This window comes from Dama dama, chromosome 11 (genome assembly GCF_033118175.1).
Source record: "Dama dama isolate Ldn47 chromosome 11, ASM3311817v1, whole genome shotgun sequence".
Taxonomy (NCBI): Eukaryota; Metazoa; Chordata; class Mammalia; order Artiodactyla; family Cervidae; genus Dama; species Dama dama.
This window is the reverse complement of record NC_083691.1, coordinates 12,598,728-12,623,565: the sequence shown is the minus strand read 5'-3', so window position 1 is coordinate 12,623,565 and position 24,838 is coordinate 12,598,728. Positions and strand designations below refer to the sequence as shown.

At 39.9% G+C, this 24,838-nt stretch overlaps 2 protein-coding genes and 1 non-coding gene across 15 annotated transcripts in view; 1 reads left to right on the top strand and 2 right to left on the bottom strand.

Annotated features, from left to right (window-relative positions):
* Nucleotides 1-451: 451 nt before the first annotated feature.
* On the bottom strand, nt 452-23,273 carry ZBTB26 (zinc finger and BTB domain containing 26). 7 transcript variants are annotated; one of them, XM_061154715.1, is made up of 2 exons: nt 23,259-23,273; nt 452-4,839 (listed from the first exon to the last, which is right to left on the bottom strand). In XM_061154715.1, the coding sequence occupies exon 2, from the start codon at nt 4,827-4,829 to the stop codon at nt 3,504-3,506; it is 1,326 nt and encodes a 441-aa protein (XP_061010698.1). In that variant the 5' UTR covers nt 4,830-4,839; nt 23,259-23,273; the 3' UTR covers nt 452-3,503. The 7 variants fall into 7 exon arrangements, with proteins under 7 accessions (XP_061010698.1, XP_061010699.1, XP_061010697.1 ...); XM_061154716.1 differs by lacking the exon at nt 23,259-23,273 and adding an exon at nt 14,819-15,125; XM_061154714.1 differs by lacking the exon at nt 23,259-23,273 and adding an exon at nt 14,851-14,973.
* On the bottom strand, nt 12,821-12,925 carry LOC133065747 (small nucleolar RNA U13). Its single transcript, XR_009695003.1, has one exon. It is a non-coding gene; the product is annotated as a small nucleolar RNA U13 (small nucleolar RNA).
* The window catches only part of RABGAP1 (RAB GTPase activating protein 1), a 160,561-nt gene continuing 150,725 nt past the window's right edge, over nt 15,003-24,838 (top strand). Inside the window, exon 1 of one of the 7 annotated variants that reach the window (XR_009694646.1) lies at nt 15,003-15,269. The gene's annotated coding sequence lies outside the window, so the exon portion shown is untranslated. Of the gene's footprint in view, nt 15,270-23,568; nt 23,656-24,838 lie in introns of those variants that run through there. The other 6 variants (XM_061154702.1, XM_061154704.1, XM_061154705.1 and 3 more) reach the window with 6 other exon arrangements.

The following is a 24,838-nucleotide window of genomic DNA, read 5'->3' as shown; positions in this document are numbered from 1 at the left end:
TCCTTCAAAATCCCATTCATAGTTCATAAATCACATCATCCCTAAAGCCATCTTGAATTGCCCATGAATTACTTTGCTCCCACTTAGGGAACCGGTAAACCCTTTGGCTGCCTTAATGACTGCAATTATCATACCTGTATCAAAATCTATGTCCCACCTAGGCAGAGGTATTTAGGACAGTGACTTACTGATCTTTGCATTCCCAGAAGTCTAGCGCTAGTAGCAATCAAGTATTTGCTAAATGAAGGAAACATCTCAACCAATTCTTAAAAGCAGTTGCTCCATCCCCTCAGTCAACAGGACAGGAAGAAGTAACTGACCCTCATAACAATTTTTTGTTAGCCCAGATTTGCTTCTGAAGCCAAGTTCAGCATGCTTGATTAACATGTTTTTTCAAGAGTAAGAGTGAGAAAGCATTCCTGTATTCAAATTCAAGCAATTGGAATGGGAAGCAGGAGGGAAAGAGAGAAAATAAATCATTGACACCAGAGCTTTGAATTGTCACACTTTTATTAAGGAAACTTCCCCATAATAAGTGAAGAGGTAGTTCACAGTATGTCTAACATACAACAGATTTAGAACAGCTATTCACCAGCTGAAATAAAATGTTCTGGGTTGTTTGTTTAGGACAATATTTTAGAAGTGATGGTGATCACCCTCCATTTATAGATCTTCTAATAAACTAAAACAAATTAAAACCACATCTGATTTACCTCAGAGCCACTTCAGTTTGGAGTTTGCCTTTAAAATTAAATAATAAATAAATAACTGTGACACAGTGCTTTTTTAAAAAACCAAACTAAGGAAAACAGAACCCTCTCATTTTTAGTTATCCTGGGGATCCATAAAATACAAATGCTGAATGTCTAAGGTTTTAAAAAATCTTCCTCCACTACAAGAATACAACTAGTTTTGAAAGTCATCGTCCTCTGTAAAACATATTCGATATCAGTAAATTGATCACTTTGCAATATAATCTAAGAAACATGTATAAACAAAGAAAAACTCAAGTACCACCAAAATTAAGAAAATGTCTCACAGAAACAGAACACCTCTCCAGCCAAGAAATGGGGGAGACTGTAAACCACTTCAGTGGTTTGCAACTGAAAAAGGTGAGAACTACAAGTTTTACTCATACAAAACCATCAAGAGGCTGATTTTAAGTGATCAAAGAAAGCAAGGCAGTTTTCTTTATTCTTCCTAGGATAAAGCCAAATTGATACTTTATCTCACTAAGACTACATGAGACTGTAAGCTCTGTGAGGGCAGAGACCATAACAATCTTATCTTCAAATTCTCAGTATCTAGCATAGTGCCTAGCAATAATATGTGTTCAATAAATGTCTCCTGAATGCCTGAATGAATCCAGAAATAGTCTCCAACCAAAGAGACCAATTTTATTTGAACCCATGCCTTTTAGTCTTCAAACCAGTTACAAAACGAGACATGAATTTACGCAAAGCAAGCACTCCAACTTGAAATTTCCCTGTGATAAAATGATGTTTAGAGAGAAGAGTGAAACATTGGTTAACATGTTAGTGTCTCACTATTGCATAGAATTGGTACTCTTTGGCTGGATCATATAAAAACCAGAATGCTAGGTAGCATCATTAGATCATATAATGAGTGACATTAGGCATAAGATACCTATTAGTCTTACCACTCCATTTTATTCTCATTTAAAACCTTTTAACAAATGGTAGAAATTATACTTCAAATCAGATTCACATGTAAATGCATCAAATTATAACAACTTTAAGAATACCCTCTGACTACTCAAGTTAAAATTAATTTTTGGTTCATCTATACATGGACTCTCACAGCTCAGAAACAAAAAACAGAAAATCCTGACAGAAACTAAACACTGTTTCCAGACAAAATTAGTTTCACATTTGGATCCTTCTCACATTGTTACTTGTCCTTTCTGTTACTAATAAACACCCAGCAAATCACTTGCTTGCTTAGGAAGAATGTAATATTCATCCTAAACAAAAAATAATTACCTTACAAAAATAAATCCTTCCATGACTGTTCTGTTTGCAAAATCGAGGCTATCTTAGAAAGCAAACAAGGATGCACAGCGGGGAAGCACAAACTAGGAACTTTTTGCTAAAGTATTCCTGACCATGTACTAAATCTTTTTAAGCCAAGGGACAGTAAGAAGTGAGGTGACCTTAGCTCATATTTAGCCTCCTTAGTCTACTTTGGCCAACCTTGGCCAGGCTACCTCTTTGGGCTTTGGATACCCCAACTTAAAAAAAGAGAGGCAGGCTAAATGATTTCTTAAGATTCTCTATGGACTCAAACACTCCTATTATCTAAATCTAACTCATGGGTCAGAAACGAGTAAGACTCAAAATTTTATTTCTGAACATGTGCTTAGGAAAAACAGTTGTTTTGTTTTTCCATAACGGAAGATCAACTTTGTATTTGATCTGTCAAAGGGGATGAGGTGGGACTGTGTACCATTATAGGAACATCTAAATGCAAAAATCTGACTGCTCCTTCTGTGACCCACTTTTTTCATTCACTTTAGAAATTAAGGTACACAAGGAAATGAGAATTCAGAGACTATTACAATACACTGGACAAAACTCTGAAGGCCAAACTCACCTTACCAATAGCGAACTTCTATAACAAAGTTTAGAGACTGACTCCAGATAGCCCCTTTTTAGAGAGACCATTATATATGTTAGCACATTTTAAGTGTACCTGGAGCAATCCTGATTCCAAAAGCATCACCAAGTAAGCTACAGAAAAATTAAAAGCATTTGACTTCTTTTGGGGGAAGACCTCCCAAATAAGTACTGTTGTAGAACTACTACCCTTTGTTGGTTATGCTCCCCAGTGATGATTCCTATCTGCAGGTATTGATGGAAATATTGTACTCTGGTCTACGTGAACTTCAATCACATGAAGCTGGGCCATAAACTGTTGAAAAGAGTACAGAATAATCTAAAATACTTCTTTATAGCCAGCTCCAGGATAAGTAGATTCATTCATTTATCAGACATAGATGAATTATCAGTGGTTCTGATAGAACCAGAAGTTATATCACATATTCAGGCTGATAGCAATATCACCTTATATCTCAGCTTATTCCCTACCAAAGAAAAAGATTATTTGCTTCCCTTAGCATAGCGTCTATTGGTGGAGTGGAGGTGATGTTACTAACTTCTTGGTTCCTTCAGAATGTGCCCAGTGGAAAGTCTAAAACAGTGTCCATCTAAGACACAAGCTGATGTTGGGTAGACAAATGGAGTACTCCTTGGGAAGGAAAACAGACATCACAGGATAAATAATTCAGAACAGAACATGGGAAAGGGCAAAAGGCAGGCAAGACCACTCCAAGTGGCAAGCTGCCTGGTCTATTAGTGCTTTGACTCACCCCCACGACCTGCACAGAGGCTCTGGAGAAGTCAAATTAGTGAAATGACTCCTAAAAAGACTCAGGCTATTGCCACATTTGTAGTCAGTTCTAGTTAGGAGCACAAAGGCCCTATTTAATTCACGCAGGTGCTATCATTCCTTAAGTTCAGGACCGCTTGGGCCAGTTTACCTGCATCCAGGACCTGTGTTGCATCAGGCTGTGGCTGACACCCTTTAGAGTCTGTGACTGTTGTACACGCAAAAGAATCAAAGTCCACAGTGAGGTCTTGCACATTCCTTTCATTGGCATTATCAAAGCTGTTTTTGCCATGCAGCTGTTTAAGGTGCTTCCTCAAAACTGGCTTATGTGCAAAAACCATGTCACAATAGTTACATTTATGGGGCTTATCTCCACTGTGAAGGTTAAGATGATCCTGTAAGGAACACTTCTGAGAAAAGGTTTTCCCACAGATTTTACACTGGAAAGGTTTAATGCCGGCATGCACACGCATGTGTCGATGAAGGTTGCCTTTCTGAGTAAAAGTCTTGCCGCAGAGTAGACACATAAAGAGTTTGTGCATTTTTAAATGGTTGGCGTAGTTCTCCAGGTGACGAAACACCCTGGTACACTTTGGGCACTGGTGATGCCACTGCAGGCCTTTGTCTACACCTCGAATATTAGGCCCAAAGACATCTTTTGAGGCCATGATGATGTTATCACTGCCTGTGTAAGAGAGGGCATAATTGTGGAGATGGTTTTGCTCTATTTCACTTACTCTGTTTTCCACAGTTGAATTTATCAGAGAGTGCTGGGGCTCAGATGAATGTAAAGCAGTGGGTTCAGAAGAAATAAACTGGTTCTGATCTTTTTTACTTCTAACCTCTGATACATCACCAATAGATTCTACCTTAACGATCTGAATATCACTGTCCTCCATATCCATACTGTCTTCAGATGGGTGAATACAAGGTGAGTCCTGCTTTGGGGAACCTCTGGCATCCCCCTGATGTTCTTTCGACTGGGGAGAAGCACTCTGTGGTTCACATCCCTCTTTACTTTCCATTGGCTGTTTTGGCTTTATAAACTTCCACAAGGCCTGCGTGCACCGTTCTACAATGTGACTCATCTGAAGAAAACTCGCAGCGGTCAAGTAATTGACCAGTTCCATCTCAGGGAATTCCAGCACACCACTATAACACGACAAGAGCAATTGTCTCCCCACTTCGGAACTCTGCAATATGGAGATTTTCACCTCTCTCGAATCGTTCAGTAAAAACTGGTCTCTTAAGAAGGGGGAACCTGCAGCAAACACAATTTTATGCCCCTGTACCTCAATATCATCTATGAGAACTGTAACATCACAAAATTTATTCTCTTCTCTTAATTTGTTCATTTTTTGTAACATTGAATCTCCATAATTTTCAAACTTGAAGTGAAGGAGATCTGATCTTTCAGACATTTTGGCAGACCTAAAGAACAGAAATGTAAAAAGGATGAATTTAAGAAAATTCAAACAATTAAGAAAACCTGGATTTTCCTTCCAAAAACAAATCTTGTGTTGTCATACCTGTTCATATGTATCTGAATGAAATTTCCCTTGAAAGAGGAAGCTAGTATAACAGCTTTTGAAGGCTGTTAAAAATGACTCCTCACCAACATCAAGTGTCAATTGCACCTAAGGATTGGACTTATATTAGCAGAAGTAGCTTGGCATTCATTCAGCTTTTTAAGATGCTTAACACAAGAACAGTGCTTGAGTTATTCCAAGGGCATTTCTTTTGCTTCTCAAATTAGAATTTTGTAGGTTTCATGAACTACCTAAAACATCCCAACAAATAATAAAGTAATAAGAAGTAACGATTTTATTTTGCATATACTATGAACCTGCTTCTTCAAAGACAAAACACTATTTTCTTTTGCTTTGAATTTTACTGTAATGGCGCTGCTTGTCCTATTCCTGGGTAAACCCTCTTCTGTCTAAACTGATGTGGATTTACTCATACAAGTATTTTTGCAATAAAATGAAAGTCACATGTTTAAAGGGACAACTTTTAGACAGTGTCAAAGGCACAGGTCTTTGTTCTTTGCATTTTGGACAAACCTAAATTCTTTCTTAAGAAACATGTGTTGATATATGAGTAAATATTTGATATAGAAAAACCAGATGAGTCACTTGGTGGGAATCTGAGTAAGAGTACAGTGGATCTAGTTAATCCCTACTACATGCTATTCTTTCTTCTTTATCTCCATTCATCAATCACTACTCATCAACTGGACTACTTAAATTCATTTATAAATGCCCGTTGGTTCCAGCTTCTACTACCTCTAAACCAACTCCTACACCACCACACATTCATCTTTCAAAAACATAGATCTGTTTATATCCAACCCCTGCCTAAAATCCTTCTGTGACCTCCCATCATCTCCTGGATGAAGACTAACTTCTCCAATATAAACTGATCAAGTAAATTTAATAATAATTAAGGTAAACACTGGCAAAAACCAACCAACCATGGAGATAGTGTCTTTGTAAAAACTGCGTATTTGTCCTGTTGTGAAGCAGTTTCTTTGGAGAAAGTTCCCGTGTTCTAACTCCATACTCTTACTCGGCTTCCCATGTGTCACTCTAAAGGGAAGGATGAGTTAGCCATGTCACCATGACATTGTCAACGTGTTATTTTTACAATGACAGTCCACCAGTCACAGTAAAAATAAACTGCCACCTTGTCTATACACCAATCTTATGTGAGATCAGTGGGTATTTAAGATCTACCCGTGAGAAGTAGCTCCGCAATTTCAGTGCATCAGTAAGTTCACCTCGAACTTTGTGTCTTCATTAACTCCATAGTTGAGAATCACGAGACAACCAACAGTTTCTAGTGACATCTGGTTCCCGAAGCCCAATCTTTAGAGTTTTATCTTCTAGAACACTGGGTTACAAAGGCCCATAGAACACCATCTTCTGACAGCAGAATACAGGTCTCACTCATACTGCTCAGTGCCTACTTTATAATAGCACTCTACTGACTCCAAGCCTTACTACAGTTATTTCTTTAGTCCAGAACACTATTCCCAGCCAATTCTGACTCTCTTATTTCCTCTGAGGGCCCTTTCCTAACCCCTTAGAACAGAACAGTTGTCTCTACTGAACCTGTAACCTAGTTCTTCTATTGTAACACTCAAAATACTAACAGTAATACCTTTCAAACTGCAAGCTTCATGGTATTAGAATAATCTCGGCCCCATTCAGTAGGGCTAATGCTGGGAATCTGCATCTTCTAGGGTGAAACACTCTTTCCTTTGGTTTCAAATTCTACTTAACACAGCCACATTACTGGCAAACCCTATTCTGTTCAAACTGGTATGTATACCCATCACCTAATATAGTACTAAACACAAAGCAGGTGCTCAGTTCGTATTTGTTGAACCTGGAAGATTCATTTGACAATAATAGGAAGACTTGCTGTTAGGAAGACCAGTGCAGTGTCTGCATAAGCATTACAGGTCTGAAGCTATGAGAGCCTACAAACGAATGGGTATAAGGAGCAAGGAAAAAGAAAAAAAAAAAAAAGACATTTCAAAAAAACTTGTGGGAGACATAAAATGAAAAAAAGCAACATACAAAGGTTCTAAACTTAGGAGTTCACCTGAATTAAAACGTCATTGAAAGAGAAGTGAGACTTAGGAGGGCGACTGGTATGGCACAGGTATATTTAGACATTTATACATAAATTACAAGCATCTTCTTTGTATGGCACTCTGAGTGTACAGATAAATTATAATCACAATGAAGATGAGGGAGGAGGGATGTAGAGAAGCATATGTAGCATCAGAGAAGAGATGGTAAGTACCAGATGAAAAGGAAAAACCTCAGAGACACAGGAATATATTAGTAAAGAAAGTAGTGCAATGGTGTTATCCATCACTGATCAATTTTAGCAATTATGGTTGCTTGACATATTTGATCTGGCAGTGGTGAATGTCCCAATTCATAACTAGAAATTATACAAATGACTGTTGTTCAAATGGCCAAATAAAAGGGGCATTATTTCTTAGAGGTTTAACTTGTCCTGAATTTACTGACAGGTCAGCATTTTGAACTGTGGTGCTGGAGAAGACTCCAGAGAGTCCTTTGAACAGCAAGGAGATCAAACCAGTCCATCCTGAAGAAAATGAACCCTGAGTATTCACTGTAAGGACTGATGCTGAAGCTGAAGCTTCAATACTTTGGCCACCTGATGTGAAGAGCTGACTCACTGGAAAAGACCCTGAGGGCAGGAGGTCAGGAGAACAACAGGGCGACAGAGGATGAGACAGTTGGATAGCATCATCGACTCAATGGACTTGAGTTTGAGTAGGCTTTGGGAGGTGGTGAAGGACAGGCAGGCCTGGTGTGCTGCAGTCCATGGGGTCACAAAGAGTGGGACACGACTGAGCAACTGAAAGACAACAGCATTTTCCTACTAACACAGAAAAATAAGCACTAATTGCTTCCATCTATAACATGATAGTACTCGCATTGCTTTAGGCAACTCTCCTCAGGGATCATTGTTCCTTGAAGCTCCAAAGACAGGAGTTGGAATACAGTTTCATTTACCTCCTATTCATCAGTCTCAAGCGACTTACCAACAGGAGCAGTCAGACAGGTATCTCAGGGACATGCTTGATTTGTCTGCTGTAGTCCAAGAATGTGGGGAAAAATTATTCTGTCTCCTTTAAGAAGTTTTCCTTAATGTGTCAGCCCACTCTATTATCTCTCTTTGATAAACTCTTATTTCCAGGCCACAGAGTTTATCCTTTAATTGTTTCCTGTCAGTAGTTTCTCTTTCCATCAGAGGGTTAATTAGTTGAGGGCAAGAATCAACTGTTATTTTTTACACAACCCATTCAATAAAAACTGTAACTAACTCTTAATGTTCCCTATGAAGTTACTATTGAGCTATGGTAGAGATGCCCTTCATTATCGTAATACTCTTTTTGAGTGCCCTGGGGAAAATTTCTTTCTAGGGTTTGTTTCCAAAAAATAGTTTTGACAACATAAAATGAAATTTTAAGCAAAAGTTTAAAAATGTTCAAATAAAATGGAGTATTTGTTTCATATGAACTAGCTTAATTTTATTTAAAAATAAGAAAAAGGATGGCTAATCTTTACTGAACCCTTCTTGCTGAGTACCAGGTACACCCAAATCGACCTGTTTAATCTTCAAAATTTCTATGAGGTAAGTATTACTGTCATCTCCACTTTGCTTATGAGGAAATTCAAGCTTGGTGAATATAAATCACTTGCTTATTTAAGAAAGGTGGAAAGTATTAAACGTTAGAGGTAGAAATTATGCCTGAGCGACATGATGCCAAAATTCATGTAAGACAGAACTAGGCTAGCTGAAGTTTTATCTTATGAATATTAACTGTGACCTCCATTCATATCCATTCAACTATACCCTGATGATTGATATGCTTTTGTATATTTAGTTATGCTTCAATAAAAGGCTAATGCTTAAAAACAAAAAGTACAACTTAAAGCCAAATTTGTGTCAAGTCTAGAGGGCTTTAATAGTAAACCATTTATGTATTATCCTTGTCTTACCTTTCTCACCTATTTTAACTTTACATTATTTTTCTATCTTTTGTGTATTCATCTTTGTAGGATGAAACAATGCCATTTATAAATAAAACATAATAAAAATTATGAATATATTTGATTTTTAGACTCCCCAACTATAGTTAACTTGTAAGTATAATAGCAATTATTATTATCATAGAAATCACTTACATAATTCTAGATTATAGCAGACCTTCTAGGAACTGAAAGTACAGAACTGATTAGGTAGACTAGAGATTTGGTCACCACATTCTGGTGATTCTTTTCAAAGAATGATTTCCAAATTCTCTATATTTTTTACTACCACTGGCATAGTTCAGGTCCTTATCAACTATTGTCTGGGTTACTGTGATTAAGTCTGAATACTGCTGAGTTTCTCTTAGCAAGTTTTAAATGACCCATTTCCCAAACATCAATCAAATAGGAATAGTCTCACTTAAAATCACTTTCTCTTTCTTTATATTTACACAATTCTTCTACAATCATTTCCATCACAAATGGTGCAGCCGATTTGAAATTTCCCTTTGTTCAGACAGGAGTAACTGAAAAGGATCAGTGAATATTCTAGGTTGAACAATGTTCACTGCCAAGCAAGGGACAGTGTGAAAATATCCACGTTTCTTATCTCAAATGCCTCTAATAATACTGATAAGGAAAACTTTAAGTCTGTTTTCTCATCTACCTCATAAAAGTACCTTTACCTTGCAACTTAGCACTCACAACTACTTGGAAATCTTTCTTCCTCTTTCATTAACACTGTATGCCATTTTTCAAAGAGGCTGTAATATACTACAGCCTTTCTATAAAACCCAATCCTTTTCTTCTTTTGGGTAACTTTCATGACACTACATTCTCTAACTGCTCACTCTTTTACTTACAACATATTTATACAATCTGTAAGTAACATTACAGAAATATACCGTTCCTGGAAGAATTTCTGAATATAGGTAAAGTAAAAGTCCCCTTTCTCAGCCTTCTTCCATTCAGTCAATTGATTCTCAGTTTCTTCCTTAATGAATCTCCTTCCCTCTCCACTTATAAAACAACACTTCTATATATAACAACACTTCCAGCCACAGAAAATAAAAAGTAAAATTACTTACAAAGTATATATATTGTTTTGCGACTTTCTTTTTCCATTTATTGCTTTTGAGAGTTATTTATGTTGAATAAATCTGGTTATTTATGTTGAATAGATCTAGCTCACTCTTCTTAAACTATTGTACAGAAGTGGGCAAGTGACTTAACGACTGGCCTCAGTTTTCCACCATTCTTTGGCTGATCTGTTCCTTAAGGGTTCAGTAAATTGTGAAAAGGTAAGTATATTCTTCAAAGCTTAGTCTTTAAGCTTTTGCTATTTTCTTAAAGCTGACTTCCTCAGAAAACCTGTCTTGGTTTCTCAATATTTTATTACCTTCTCTATTTAAAAAATTCCTAAATCTCCATCCTCCCTGCACATAGTCCTCCATCAACCAGGCAGGGGTACAGTGGTTTACAGGGCTGTTCCCTGCTCCTGACTTGGGACCCCTAACTTGGCTTGCATGCACTTCCCAGCAGGGAGCTGTGGGGAGGAGCCCAGGGAAGCAACAGGGCCTGTGTGGCCCATGACCCCTGGGCCTCTGAGCTCCTGGCCCAGAGAGGTGATGTTAGAAAATGGGCTTAAAACTCAACATTCAAAAAAATAAGATCAGGGCATCCAGTCCCATCACTTCATGGCAAACAGAAGGGGAAAAAGTGGCAGCAGTGACATTTTATCTTCCTGGGCTCCAAAATCACTGCTGACGGTGACTGCAGTCATGAAATCAAAAGATGCTTGCTCCTTGGAAGGAAAGCTGTGACAAACCTAGACAGTGTATTAAAAAGCAGAGACATCACTTTGCCAACAAAGGTCCATATAGACAAAGCCATGGTTTTCCAGTCATCAAGTACAGATGTGAGAGTCGGACTACAAAGAAGGTTGAGCACTGAAGTACTGATGCTTTGGAACTGTGGTGCTGGAGAAGACTCTTGAGAGTTCCTTGGACAGCAAGGAGATCAAACCAGTCATTTCCAAACCAAATCAACCCTGAATTATTCATTGGAAGGACTGATGCTCCAATACTTTGACTGCCTGATGCAAAGAGATGATTCATTGGAAAGGATTCTGATGCTGGGAAAGATCGAGGGCAGGAGGAGAAGGATGAAATGGTTGGATAGTATCACCAACTCAATGGATATGAGCTTGAGCAAACTGGGAAATAGTGAAGAACTGGGAAGCCTGGCATGCTGCAGTTCATGGAGTTGCAAAGAGTCGGACATGACTTAGTGACTAAACAACAACAACATGGCTAATTTTAACCAAACTTAACCTCAATTTGGATTCCCTCGTAGTTCAGTCAGTAAAGAATGTCCCTGCAATGCAGGAGACCCACAGTTCAATTCCTGCAAGGGAAAGATCCCCTGGAGAAAGAAATGGCAACCCATTCCAGTTTCTTGCTTGGAAAATCCCATGGACAGAGGAGCCTGGTAGGCTACAGTCCATGTGGTCACAAGAGTCAGACACAACTCAGAGAGACTAAACCACCAACCACCACCAACCTCAATTCTATCTAATAAAAAATAACTGCCCTAGGCTATTACTCTATCATTTGAAATACATGTTATCTAAACTCTTACACTGGCTAAAACTCAGTAAGTCAAAAATAAAAACTTGTGGAGAATACCTCTGAGAACAGTGGATGTGGAGACAAGAAAACCTGTTAGTATGTTATTATTTTAACAGAGCGATATAGAAATAATGAAGGCCCAAATAATATGAAATTGAGAAGAAATAATATGGATTTATTTTAACAGATTCCAGAGATATCTTAAAGAACTGATAGACTTGATAACCAAGGTAGGGAACAAGGGATGAAAGGTCAAGATGACTCCTAGTTATTTGGTTTGAGAAACTGGATGTCTGACAGAATGTCATTCAATAAGCGAGGAAATGCTGGGGGAAATGACCATGGGTCAGGTCTTAAAATGTTTAACCAGAGGAGCCTGCATGACATTAAGGGGAATATCGATTAGCTAGCTGCTATGGCTCTGAAGCTACAGAGAAGACCTGATTTGGATAATAAGTTAATAAATGAAAGCATGACATAAATTGACCTAACTGTGAATGTAACTGACCTAAAATGGCACATATTGGAAGAGAATCTAAGGGAAAAGAAATAAAAAATAAATCCAAAGCAGAAACATAAATCCATTACTTACCTTCTTCTCAATCTGGATCTCTTCCAAGCCTCTCCATTTTTTTTTTATCAATGAGTCTATCTTTGCTTAAATTTTTCCCATTCTTTTGACTCCCATGTTCAATCACTGCTTAGTACAGTGGATAAAACCAGGTTTCCAAGAATCAGAACGCTGCCCTACCACTTTCTAGTTGTATGACCTTGGGCAAGTTACTTAACTACTTCTGTATTTTTCAGTTGTCCCATTTGTCAAAGAATAATAGTACTTAATAATATTACTTAATATTTCCATAACAATAGGTTGTGGAAAATTAAATTAATTTAAAAGTAAATTAATGCTTTAAATTAAGTTACTTTTTATTTTTTTTTAAGTTACTTTTTAAAAGAACTTAGGGTAGAGCCTGGAATTGTGCTCTGTAAGCAAATGTTAGATAAATAAGTAAATAAAGCCTGTCAATATCCTTTGTGAAGTCCTTCACGTGTGGCATTTCTTTCATTTTCATTTGATACCAAACCACCTGAGGTCTCCATTATTTCACATATTATCACCTCATCATTCTGCTAAGATTGTTTTGTAAAAAGTCACCCATGATCTCTTGATAAAGAAATGCAATCTTTTTTTTTTTTTTCTCACATCAGACAGGTAATGTGCCGATGTTGTAACAAGGTTTGGAGGGAGGCACATGTCACGCAGCAGCGTGAACACCCAGTCATCATGCTCATGAACTACAAAAGGATCAAGAAATGCAATCTTTTATTTTTTTTCTTTCTCATTCTCCAAAGGCTCTGCATCCATTGTGTCAGTGGACCCTTCTCATTATTCTCCTCTCTTGACTTCCAAGACTTCTTGGTTGCTGGAATCCTTACATTTTATCATTATATTTTATCATCTATTTCTGTTTCTCCTATTATATCAACTACTATTAACTACTCAGTCCCATCTCCCCAAATATTCCCTTCTTTCTCAATAACCCCTTCCTGATGCCAACTATTTCCATGGCTTCCACCTATGTGCTTTAGGACGATTCAAACTTTCACCTCAAGCCACAGCATTTAGGCTGAGCTGCAGATTTGTCTTTCCAACTCTATACTGGACAGTTCCATGTGGCTATCCCATCAGGCCTTAAATTCAAATATCCAAAAAATGAACTGGTAATCTACACTATGTTTATGGTTTTATTGCTGATAATGGCATTAACAATCTTCAAATTTCACAGGCCTGAAACCTAAGACTCAGCTCTGACACCTCTTTCACCCTCAACATCCAATTTATGATGGAGTCTTTATGGCATTTCCTACAGCATGTGTGCTGTGTGTGCTTAGGCACTCTCAGTCATGTCCAACTCTTTGCAACCCTGTGGACTGCAGCCCGCTCGGCTCTTCTGTCCATGGGATTCTCCAGGCAAGAATACTGGAGTGGGTTGCCATGCCCTCTTCGAAGGGATCTTCCCAACCCAGGGATCGAACCCAGGTCTCCCACAATGCAGAAGGATTCTTTACCGTCTGAGCCACCAGAGAAGTCCAAGAATAATGGAGTGGGTAGCCTATCCCTTCTCCGGGGGATCTTCTCAATACAGGAATCAAACAGGGGTCTCCTGCGTTGCAGGCGGATTCTATACCAGCTGAGCTACCAGGGAAGCCCTTCCCTTCAGCATACCTGCCTTCTTTCTGATAATACTATCATAACTCCGTTTTGGGATTTCATTACTTCTCAGTAGGCTGATCCCATTACACCTTCAAAAGAATCTCCAATAAGAACAACTAGACTTTAGCTAAAGAGTCCAGAATCAATTCTTAGAAATTCCTATCCTATAGGCTGACCTCCAGAACAAGATGATTTTCTACAGTGCAAAGCTGACCACACTAGTCTCCTGCTCAAAACTCTTCAACAAGTACCCACCTCTTTTGGGAGTAAATCTTCACTATCTGGACTTCCATCTACTATCCCAGCTTCATAGCTCATGCTTTGCACAAGAGCCCTGGAACCCTCTCCTGCTCTTCCCACACAAGTTATGCTAAGGTATTCCTTCACAGCACTGCAACTGTTCCTCTGAGCGCAAAACCTCTTCTCCACCTTATCCCTAAGTAAAACTGAAAAGTCTCTTCAGCCTCCCTGGCGACTGCCCCTTGAACGTTTCATACATATACGACTGATATGTACATCGCAGGAGCACTCATTTGTTTTTATCTGGTTCCCAAACTTGACCCTGAAAATTAGAACAATTTCTTACGAACTCCCAGTGCCTGACAAGGCGCCAGATATAAAAAAGGTGGTGTAGCCAGCCAGTGGCAAAAAGGTAAACTAGCTGCACTCCACAGTGATCCTTGCAGGCTGGCACTGAGGCCTTGCCCTGGCCGAGAACTGGCACTTCTTAAAAAGATGCCACAGTCGGGTTAAAGCCAACTGCTGGGCCCTCGGCTGGGGTCCCCGGAGAAGGTCCCTGGGGGCATCCTTAGGCTCCCCACTCCAGACTCAGGGGAGGGAAAGGGGCGGGGCATAGCAGGGGCCGGGCCAAGGGCTCCTTAAGCACCCCCGAGCCTAGGCCAGCCCCTCGGCCCCCATCCCGGTGCAGGTCCCGGCCAATCCAGGGCCCCAAGGGGGCTCGATTTTGAGAGACCTTGTACCCCTACCCGGCGCTCCGGCCGCCTCCGCACTTACAGACCCGGGGGAAGGCCACCGTCAGGATCCGGCACCGCCAGGAGCTCCGGCCCCTCGGGGCTCCGGGAAGGGGGAGGGGCAGGGAACCCGAGCCAAAGGGGGACCCAACGGAACCGGAAGGGCAGCCCTCGCCGGACAAAGACAACTTCCAGGTCCCATGGTCCTCTCCGCCAATCGGAAGGCTGGGAGGGCGGCGGGCCAGGAGAGGGATTCTCCGTGCCGTGGGCGAGATGCAGATCGGGTGTCCCGGGCTCCCGCTAGCTTCTCCGCCCTCGCGAGCCGAGGTGCAGGTGCTGTGGCTTCTTAGCGTCTGGGGCTCAGGCCCCGCGCGCTTCGCTCCTTCTCAGCCGCTTCTCTCGAGCTACGTCTCGGCCGTCTGCCGTCTGCGTGGGCCTGAAAGGCGCAGCTGCACTTGAAGCGTTGGTAAGCCCCTCCTGCCTAGGGTATGGACTCTCCTTCTTGGGACCCAGAAGCGGAAGGAAGGAAGTTTACTCTCTCGGTTTTTGTATGTTGGTGTTTCCCAGGGATTTGCATTCTCCGTTACCTACAACTTGCTGACTGTTCACAACTCTCTTTCGCCTGACCAGACAGCTCTCTTGCTCCAGGGCCAGGTGCCTAGAAGACATGTCCAATTGGTTTTCCACTGTTAAGGTAGCTTTGAACTCAAGTTCATCCGCAGACCTGCTTCTTACCTCCTGTAGTCCTTGTGTTGGTGAATGGCATCGTCCACGCAGTCTTGCCCACCAGAAAACTTCAGTACCATTCTAGAGCCTCTTTCCATCTTGCCAGTCCAATGGTTCACTGGGTTCTCCTCATTTTGGGGCGGGGGAGCGAGGATATTGTGGTAAGACATACATAGTATTTATCATTTTAATAATTTGTAAGTGTGAAGTTCCATGGCATTAAGTACTTCACAATAGTGTGTAACCACCACCGCTGCTGTAGCCAATTTCATTATTTTGCATGTGGTTATCGTTTTTCCTCCATTTTTGGAAAGTTTGTCCTTTTCCCTGGTGACTCGGTCGGTAAAAAATTCGCCTTATAATGCAGGAGACATGGGTTCCACTCCTAGGTGGGGAAAATCCCCTGGAGAGAGAAATGGGAACCTACTCCAGTATCCTCGCCTGGGAAATCCCCTGAACAGAGGAGCCTGGCGGGCCACAGTCCATGGGGTCACAAGAGTCGGACAAAACTTAGTGACTAAGCCACCATCATCGTTTTTCCAACACCATTTTTGGAAAGCCCCTCCTTTCCCTGTTGAATGGATTTGGCACCTTTGTTGAAAATCGACTGACCATGTATGTGAGAATTCATTTCTGGACTCTATTCTATTACATGTGGCTGTATCTCTGTCCTTATACTGGTACATATTCTTCTATTGTAACTTTGTAGTAAGTTCCTAAGTGAAGAAGTTATTATGACTTCAACTTTATTTTATCCAGATTGTTTTGGTTATGGCAAGCCCCTTGAAATTCCGTATGAATTTGAGGATCAGCCTTTACATTTCTAAGAAAAAGGCCGCTGTAACTTTGATAGAGATTGGGTTGAGTCTGTAGATCACTTAGGGTAATATTGCCATCTTAATTTCAAGTCTTACTGTCTGAATAGGAAATATCTTTTCATGTACTTAAGCAGAAGAGAGAAAGCTCAGTCGTGTCTGACTCTCTGCGACCCCGTGTACTGTAGCCTACCAGGCTCCTCTGTCCATGGGATTCTCCAGGCAAGAATACTGGAGTGGGTTACCATTTCCTTCTCCAGGGGATCTTCCCAACCCAGGGATCGAACCCGAGTCTCCCGCATTGGAGGCAGACGCTTTAACCTCTGAGCCACCAGGGAAGTACTTAGTCTTTATTAATTACTTTTAGCAGTATTTTCTTTCAGGAGCACTTTTCAGGGTGTTTAATTCATTCTGATAACATAAACGAAATTGCTTAATTTCCTTTTCACACTGTTTCTGGTGTGTAGAAACCCAACTGATTTTTGGTGTTGATCTTGTACCCAGCAATGCTTCTGAATTTTTTTTTTTTTTTTTTTGGCCCTATAGGCTTTCTTGTGGATTCTTTAGGATTTTCTGTATATATGATTATGCTCCCTGTAAATATAGTTTCACCTCTTTACAATTTGGATGCCTTTTATTTCTTTTTTTATCTAATAGTTCTGGTTAGAGCTTTCAGTACAGTGTTGAATATCAGGCATCCTTGACTTGTTCATGACTTGTTCTAAGAGGCATAGGTAAATGATTGCTTTTGATTTAGATATGGGTTTTTTTTTTTAAATACTTTTATCATGTTGAGGAATTTTCCCTAACTACTTTTTCTGAAAGATCTTATCATGCAAAGGCATTGTACTTTGTCAAATAACTTTTCAACATTAATTGAGATGATCAATGAGTTTTTTCCTTAGTTCTATTAATGGAATATTTTAAATTGATTGATTTTATGTTGAACCACCCTTGCATTATTGGGATAAATCCCGCTTGGTCATGGGGAATAATTCTGTTAATATGCTGTTGAATTTGATTTCCTTATATGTTGTTGAGGATTTTGGCATCTATATTCATAAGAGATATGGGTATAAAATGTTGTGATGCATTTAGTTAGCTTTGGTATCAATAATGAGGCTTCATGAAATCAGAAAGCATTCCCTCTTCCTCAATTTTTTGTAAGAGTGTGAGAAGGATTGTTATTAATTCTTAATTATTTGGTATAATCCCTTGCTGAAGCCATCTGGTGCAGGACTGTTCTTTTTTGGGAGGTTTTTGATTATTCACGTAATCTATTGTTATGAGTATGTTGAGATTTTCTAATTTTTCGAGAATCCATTTAAATAATTTGTATGTTTCAGGGAATTAGCCCATTATGTTCTAGGTTGATTTTGTTGATCTTTTCAAGAAAACAACTTTTGGTTTCATTGATTTCTTTTTTTGTCTTTTTCTTTTCTTTTTTCTTGGTTTATTTCCATTCTATTTCCTTTTGCTAGTTTTGAGTTTAGTTTGTTATTCTTCTTATTTCAGAAGGCATAAAGTTAGGATATTGTTTTGAAATTCTTGTTTTTTAATGTAGCCATTTACAACTGTAAATTTCTCTGATTACTGCTTTCATTGCATCCTGTAAGTTTTGGATGTTTTTATCATTACTCATTTTCAAGTATATTCTAATTTCCCTTTTGAGGACTTCTTGGACTCATTTGTTCTTTAAGAATGTGTTTAATACCCACATATTTTTAATTTTCCAGTTTTCCCTGTTACTGATTTCCAACTTCATCCCATTGTAGTTAGAAGATACTTTGTTTAATGACCTATCTTTTAAAATCTATTGAGACTTGTTTTGTGGCCTAATATATGGCCTATATTGGAGAATGTTCCATGTGAACTTGAAAAGAATGTGCTGCTGTTGTGCAGTGGAATGTGCTGTATACCTGTTAGGTTCAGTTAGTTTATTGTGATGTTCAAGTCCTCTAATTCCTAATTTATCTTCTGTCTGGTTGTTCTATTAATTATTGAATGTGGGCTGTTAAATTTTCTATGATTGTAGAACTATTTATTCTTACCTTTAATTCTGTTCATTTTTGCTTCAAATATTTTGAGAGTCTATTACTAGTTATGTAAAAGTGAAAGTTGTTCAGCCCTGTCAGACTCTGTGACCCCATGGACTATATTGTCCATGTAAGTCTCCAGGCCAGAATACTGGAGTGGGTAGCCTTTCCCTTCTCCAAGGGATCCGCCCAACCCAGGGATCAAACCCAGGTCTCCTGCATTGCGGGCGGATTCTTTACCTGCTGAGCCACAAGGGAAGCCCAAGTATAGTGGAGTGGGTAGCCTCTTGCTTCGCCAGTAGATCTTCCTGACCCAGGAATCGAACCAGGGTCTCCTTCATTGCAGGCTGATTCTTCACCAACTGAGCTATCAGGGAAGCCCAAGGTAAAAGTGAAAGTCGCTCAGGTGTCTGACTCTCTGCACCCTCATGGACTGTAATCCATGGAATTCTCCAGGCTAGAATACTAGGATCAAACCCAGGTCTCCCACATTGCAGGCGGATTCTTCCCTGATAGCTCAGTTGGTAAAGAATCTGCTGGCAATGCAGGAGACCCCGGAAACTGTAGTCCATGGGATTGCAAAGAGTTGGACAGGACTGAACGACTTTCACTTTCACTAGTTATGTAAATGTTTATAAGTTTTTATAATCTTGCTCTATAGAACCTTTTTTTTAATATTATAATGACTTTGTCTCTTGTAACTTTTTAAAGTCTATTTTGTATAATCTTAATATAACCACCCGAAGCTCCCTTTTGGTTAGTACTTGCATAAAAATGCATAGAATATCTTTTTTTTTAAACCTATTAATGTCTTTGGATCTAAAGTGAATATTTCCTAGATTGCATATTGCTGGACCATGTTTTAATATATCCATTCTGCCCATCTCTATCTTTTGATTAGAGAGTTTATGCCATTTACATTTTTGTTTTGTTTTTTTAATTATTATTTTTTTTATGCCATTTACATTTAAAGACTGATAATGAGGAACTTACTTCTGCCATTTTGCTACTCGTTTTCTATAGGCTTATAGCTTCTGGGTCTTTCATTTCTTACATTACAGCGTTCTTTTTTAACTTTTTGTAGTGAAAACTTTTGACTTACCTCTTATTTCCTTCTGTGTATATTCTATAGACATTTCCTTTTTGGTTACCATGGGAATTACATTTAACAGCGAAAAATTGTAACAATTAAATTGATACCAATTTCAGTAACATACAAAAACTGTCCTGTACAGCTCTATCTCCTCTTTCTTTTCTTGACTTTTACAGATTACATCTTTATACATTGTGTGTGCAATAAATTAGACTAATATTTTTATGCATTTGTCATTAAAATCATAAATTAAATAAAATGGAGGTAAATGGAGGAAAATGAAAATGGAGGTAAATGATAATTACACTAATAATTCTGTAGTTGCCTGTATATTTTTCTTCACCAGAGATCTTTATTTCTTCATATGACTTTAATTATTGTTGAGCATCCTTTCATTTCAACCTGAAGGATCCTCTTTATCATTTCTTGAAAAGGTGGGCTTAGTGGTAATGGATTCCCTTAGCTTGTTTTTAATCAGAAAATGTCTTGATTTCTCCCTCATTTTTGAAGGACAATTTTGCTAGATATAGAATTGTCCACCAAGAGTGTTTTTCATTCAGTACTTTTATCAACCCACTGCCTCTGGCCTCTAGGATTTAAGAAGAGAAACTGTCTGATAATCTTACTGAAGATCCCTTGTATGTGATGAGTATTCTCTCTTGTTGCTTTCAAGATTCTCTTTCTTTGGCTTTCTACAGTTAGATGATTATCTGTTCTTCCCTTTCTCTCTTCTCCTTTTGGGATACTTATAATGGTACATTGTTTCTCTTAATAGTGTCCTGCAGACCTCTTAGGCTCTATTTAGTGTTCACATTTCTTTTTTCTTTTATTTTTCTGTTCCTCAGATGGAGTAGGAAGAACATGGAATCCATCTCTACCTAGACAACAGTTATACTGGCAGAAACTGTCTGAAGTAACTATTTCGGAACTCTGGAGTCTATTTGAATGCTTGCATGTTCCAGGGGAAATTTTGGTTGGTCAACTGAGGTTAATTTCAGTCAACATGAGCCTTTAGTGTGAATAGGTAGGAACCTATTCATTCCTACCCCTCAGCCCTGTGCTAGGCAGTCATGTTTATATTGCAATTATGGCTTGCTGGAGCCAGAGTGGGAAGTAAGAACCTTGTTCTCCAAATACTAGAGTTCTACATTTGATTTTTATTGAAGTATAGTTGATTTACTATATTGTGTTAGTTTCAGGTCTACAGCAAAGTGATTCAGTTTTATATATATATATTTTTTCTATTATGTTTTATTACAGGATATTGAACATAGTTCCCTATGCTATACAGCAGGACTTTGCTGTTTATATATTTTATATATAGTAATCTGTATCTGCTAATGCCCAATTCCTAATTTACCACTCCCGGACCCCTCTTCCCCTTTGATAAACATGTTTTCTATGTCTGTGAGTCTGCTTCTGTTTCATTGATAAGTTCATTTGTGTCATATTTGAGAATTCATATGTAAGTGATATCATATGGTATTTAGACAAAGACATTAAAACAACTGTCTTAAAGTTGCTCATTGAGCTAAAAGAAACATGGGTGAAGTCTGGAAAATAATGTACAAAAAATGCAAATATCATTAAAGAAATAGAAATTATAAAAAGGAACTAAAATGAAATTCTGGAGTTGAAAAGTACAACAGAGATAAGAAAAAAAAATTCATTTAGAGGGGATCAAATATACTTTGGCCACCTGATGTGAAGAGCCAACTCATTGGAAAAGACTCTGATGCTGGGAAACATTGAAGGCAAAAGGAGCAGAGGGCAGCAGAGGGTGAGATGGTTACATAGCATCATCAGTGCAATGGACATGAGTTTGCACAAACTCTGGGAGTGAAGGACAGGGAAGCCTGCTCTGCTGAATAATAACAAAATCAGACTTGAGCAGGCAAAAGACAATCAACAAACTTGAAGATATTTCCTTCAAACTCTGTTCCTTTTCCCCCCACTTTCTTTTGCCTTAGTTCAGGTGTTTCTGATCTGCCTAAGATCAGAAAGTGATATTCAAAGTGTTCTATTTACTCCCTGTTTTGCCTTTTCTACTCCTACCAGAATGAACTTTTTTAAAACTCAAATCTGTTATTGGCACTATCCTTAGAAACCTCAAGGGCACCCTGTGTTTAAAGACTGAACTTCATTTTCCTTATTTTAGCATTTAGGGACTTTTACATTCTGGTTCCAGCTTACCACATCAATCTATTGAGCTTGAGATATAAATTCCATTTTCCAGGAAATTAAAGGTCTAAGGAAACAAACTCAGTGACTTCCTGAGGAAACAACTGTTCAGATCCAGAAGATAGGAAATTTTGTACTTCAACTGGACTAATTTCTTCAATAAGCCAGTGTCTTTCAAAATTTTTTCTTAAGTACTAGATTAAAAAATACTTAAGGGGCATCACAACCAGACATAGTGTGTGGGCCTGGACTGGATGCTGATTTGGGAAAATTAGCTGTAAAAAATACATTTTGGTCAACAGAAAATTTGACTATAGTTAGGTATTAGATGAGAGGAAAATTTACTGAAATGATATTACTGATTTGGTAAAGCCAGCTGTAAAAATATTTTTAGGTTGTTAGAAAATTTGAATGAGATCTAGGAATTAGATGAGAGGAAATTTTAGTGAAATGCTAAGGTAGATACTGTTAGTTGAATACAGCAGATTGTTTCATTATGTGAGCTCATTTTGAAAAACAATATATAGACACAAAGAGGACTGTTTTAAACTATTAATATTTGTAGTGAGAATCTGATACTTTTGTTTTATTTGAGGTTGTCCCTGTTTTGGATTTTTCTCCAGGACATACTCTAGTGATTCTGTAATAAAATTTTATTTAAAAGATTATGTTAAGATTTATGTATATATTGGGGAAACACATGTAAATCAAGAAATACATGAACGTATGGTCACCAAACTATTAAAAGTGGTTTTGTCAGAGTGTCAGGATTTCAGGAGATTTTGCTTTCTTCATAATGTTATATCTGTTATTTAAATACTTTAAAATGGGTGTGTATTTCTGTTACATAACTCTGTAAGGAGAAGGAAGAAAGCTATTTTACTGTGGGAGTGCAGCCAAGTCTATTATAATAGACAAGTCACAAAGAGGACTGCAACAGAGCACAGCTTTTTTTTTTTTTTTGCTGTGTCTGGTTGATTTAGATGCACTATCCACAGGAAAACTTTGCGAATGACTCATTTAGCAGGAAAAGAGTATACATGATTTGAATCAAGAAAATGAGGGAGAGGCTTTAGAATATTTCATCACCTGTCAAGACTTAATTAGCACTTTTAATAATCATTATTTTTGTTTACAACTACACTGTAAGTTCACTCAGAAGAGGGACTTTCAACTTGATTCTATTGCTGTTCTATCACTTTTGTGTGGCTTTTAAATAAAATCCCAGCCCCATCTTTGAATAGCACTCTGAAACAACCTAGTTCATTTTGTTCTATTTTGTGTGTCTCAAATGTCTCAAGGTAGTTGTGTTGTAGCCAGTCGCCCTTGATTTCAAAGTTAAAAAGTTGACTTCTAGACGGAATCCTGTTCCTTAGGCTGGATTCCTTTACAAAATGAGAAAAATCATATCATTCTCAAGGTTTGTGGTAAAGCCAAGTGACATACCTGTAAAGGAACCTACCTGTTGACCATCCCTGGCACTTTCTGCGCCCTCAATAAAGGTCAGGTGTGTTGGGTTAACATCATTAAGTGAGACTTTAGAAACAGCTTTTAAACGTTAAAGGTGAGGAAGGAATCCCTTGCTCTAGCAAGGTTGTACCCACCTCAGGCGCAACAGGTACTACCCAGCCTGCTGCCCCCGCCGATCCTGCTCCCAGTCCCAGTCACTGTTGGCCCTCGCGCGCACACTCAAGCCAGAGACGAGTCCCTCTCCCGGAGAGAAGACTCCGCGCAGGCGCAGAATACGGAGGCAGGCCAAAAGCCCCAGGTGGGGTCCGCGGAAGGGAAGTACGCCCCCGCCGCCTGTCGTTGGGCCAATGGGGCGACTCGGCTTTGCCAAGGGCCTATGAGGCAGGACAGGAGGCGGGGCGGAGGGCGGAAGGAGCGCTCTCACGTGAGTAGGGGGCGGGGACGGCGGGGGCAGGGCGGCTGGGGAGGCCCAGGCGGCGGAGCCTCCGGGACGGCGAACGGCGGGCGGCGGAGGAGGAGACGGCGGGTCGGGTAGGGCCGCGTTTCCCCTCCTCCTCCTCCCACCCACCATGCCCGGGGGGGTTCCTCGGACGGTCCCTGCGGCGAGCCAAGCCGTGTTCCTATCCCGCGGGGCTGGGCCGGCGAGACTGCGTTCAGGTCCCTCGACGAGCCGGGTTCTGAGGGGAGCAGTGATTGGGGGGAGGGGGAGCAGCGGCCCTGGGGCGGGGGGAGGACGCATGCGCAAGCGGGAACGCTCGGACAGCCCCTGCCCAAACCGGTTCCCCCTGTCTGGGTGGGTGTATGCCTTCCCGGTGGTGCACTTGCGGCCGTGTCTCTCGCCCCTGCTGCAAAGGCGGTTTGTCTCTTGACTTTTTATGTTTGGGGAGAGGTCCTGTTTGAGAATTTGGCTGCTCCCTCCGCCTCAGTTTCTCCCCGTTGCTAGCTGGGCCTGTACCTGTGACTTAGGCTGGCTTCGGCCTCAAGTAAGCTTCCTGGGCTGCGCCTGATTTGAAAGGCTTGCTTTATTCTAGTGTCGGTCTGCCATCTCCTGTTGGCCTTTCCGTCTCCTTTTCCCACCTGCTATCGAAGTGTCTCCAGTAGCCCCGTCTTCCCAGATTCTTTTAAGTGTCTGCCCCCAGTACCTCGTTGCTGTATCGTGATTCCCAGCAACCTAAAGGGCTTAGGTGTTGAGCCCGAGGATCTCCCCAGACTTCCAGGAGTTCGCTGTCCATTGCCTGGTGGTACTTTGGTGTCCCTTCTCCTAACATTCGGATTGTTATCTGCAACTGCCTTTACAGTCATCTCCATACTTAACGGTTCCTTTATCTTGGAAGCAAAAGCCCTAGCAAACAATGCTGTTGGTACGCTATAAGTGCCCCATTAGTTTCAGTCGTCTTTCGACTTGAATTGGAGCTCTTTTGAGGGTTTTTTTTTTTGTTTGTTGTCAGGGGCGGGGGTGGGAAACAGGGTTTCACAATTCACTTGATATTTTCATTCAAATAAACACCTGTATTCACATACGTGGGACTGGAGTAGTAAGTCGCGAGTGTGTGTCTATCCCAGCTGCTTTGTTTAGGAGCGGAAAAAAACAGTGAATTGAGCTGAGTTTGTCACATTAAAACTGAGATTTAGAAAGTTGAAAAACTTAGGTGCCAAAGGAGTGCACGTTTTCGTTTTTAAACGAAGGAACTGTTGGCCTTAATTCTAGCGTGTA